The 1622-nt window shown below is 44.5% G+C and overlaps 1 protein-coding gene across 1 annotated transcript in view; it reads left to right on the top strand.

The window, feature by feature from the left end:
- Positions 1 to 1622, top strand: part of PECAM1 (platelet and endothelial cell adhesion molecule 1) — a 55722-nt gene that overhangs the window by 23084 nt on the left and 31016 nt on the right. The window contains exon 7 of the mRNA XM_007456775.1: positions 168 to 443. Within this exon, the coding sequence (XP_007456837.1) occupies positions 168 to 443 (276 nt within the window). The remainder of the gene's footprint in view (positions 1 to 167; positions 444 to 1622) is intronic.

Below are 1622 nucleotides of genomic sequence, written 5' to 3'. Positions count from 1 at the left end.
CCCTCTCCCTCCTCAAGAATCTTAAAGGAGTCCTCCAAAGGTAGATAAGGCAGGCAGGCATTTTAAATTCGAGTAATGACAGAGAAAGCCAAGCCCAGAGTTTGGAGAAGGAATCCCTTAGGCTGGATGTTTTGCCTCAGATTGTTTCTCTCTCTCTGTCGTTCTAGAAATGCTTTCCAAGCCCAGTATTTTTCATGACTCCAGGTCTGAGGTGATAAAAGGACAGACCATAGAAGTCAGTTGTCAATCCATAAACGGAACCTCACCCATTTTTTATCAGCTTTCAAAAGCAAGTAAGACTTTGGCGAGTCAGAGCATGGGCTCCAATGAGCCCGCAATATTCAAAGATAACCCAACGAAAGATGTAGAATACCATTGCATCGCGGATAATTGCCATTCCCATACCAAACTGGTCAGCGAACTTCTGCAGGTCAAGGTGATAGGTAAGTCATGTGGGAAGAAGAATCCACGTGGGACTGGGGCTTTAGTTCACATTTTCAAAGGTTTGGGGTGGACAAGAGAAGTGGGTGGTACTTGTGCAAAGTCCATGAACATGACATGTGGCAAAGCAGACCAAGGCCCAAGTAAATGGAGCCGGAAAATATCTGGGGGTTATCAGTGTGGCCAGTGTCATCCTTTTTTAGAACCTTTCAAGTGAACTGCTGAAATTATAAGCGTAAAGTGTCCCAAGCTGAGGAAGCACAGAAGCTGTGCTTTGGGGCTCCCTTAGCATTCGCTCATGTTTAGATGAACCGACAGTCTTCTCTGAGAATTGTAGACCAGAGCTCTTCTCTACCATGGACCCTCGGCGGGGCAAATTCTGTTGTGTGTGGAACCCACAGCAGTCAGAGCTTCAGGCTAACAGTCACTAGGACTCTCATACTCAAGAGAAATATACCATTGTCCTGAGATGGATAGTTTTCCTCAAGCCTCTGTCTTGTACCTTTCCAGAGGCCTTAGGAGTGCCTATTACTTGCATCTCTGAGACGTTCTGCATCTTGTTGTAAGAAACTTAAAAAGGCCTCCTCTTCATCCTCCTCCTTTTTGTTTAATAACTGCTTGTCTACACGTGCCATGTGGACATCTTGAGTTGGACAGTAGTTTCTCCTACTGTTTTTGGGGGGGTGGGGGGGGGCATGCCGTGCGGCTTGCAGGATCTCAGTTCCCCGACCAGGGATTGAACCCATGCCCTCTGCAGGGAAAGCCCGAAAGCCTAACCACTAGACAACCAGGGAACTCCCTGATTCCTCCTACTATTAATGTATAGCCTAAGAGGAACAATACTTTTCAAATTAACATCAGTATATGTTAAGCCTCTCATGCCGTAGGGCATACAAAAAAAGAAGACATAGTCTTTGTTTTCAATGATATAATGACAGGATATAAACAATGATATAAACACAGGATCTCCTGATTAAATAGTGAAGAAACATTTTAACATATTTGAATAACAGTGCAAACAAATATAGAAAAAAATGTTACCAGGCAACACATGTTTAATTGTCACACGAACTCTCCTTACAATGATGGTGATAGGAATTTAAGGCATGAAAGATATCATCTAGCTTGAGTGGGAAGAGCTGGGTCAGGAGCCAGGGTTGAGCAGTGGGTGGGCAGAGAGG

This window comes from Lipotes vexillifer, unplaced genomic scaffold, assembly GCF_000442215.2.
Source record: "Lipotes vexillifer unplaced genomic scaffold, Lipotes_vexillifer_v1.1 scaffold299, whole genome shotgun sequence".
Lineage (NCBI taxonomy): Eukaryota > Metazoa > Chordata > Mammalia > Artiodactyla > Lipotidae > Lipotes > Lipotes vexillifer.
The sequence above is the reverse complement of the archived record's forward strand: the minus strand, read 5'-3'. Positions and strand labels throughout refer to the sequence as shown.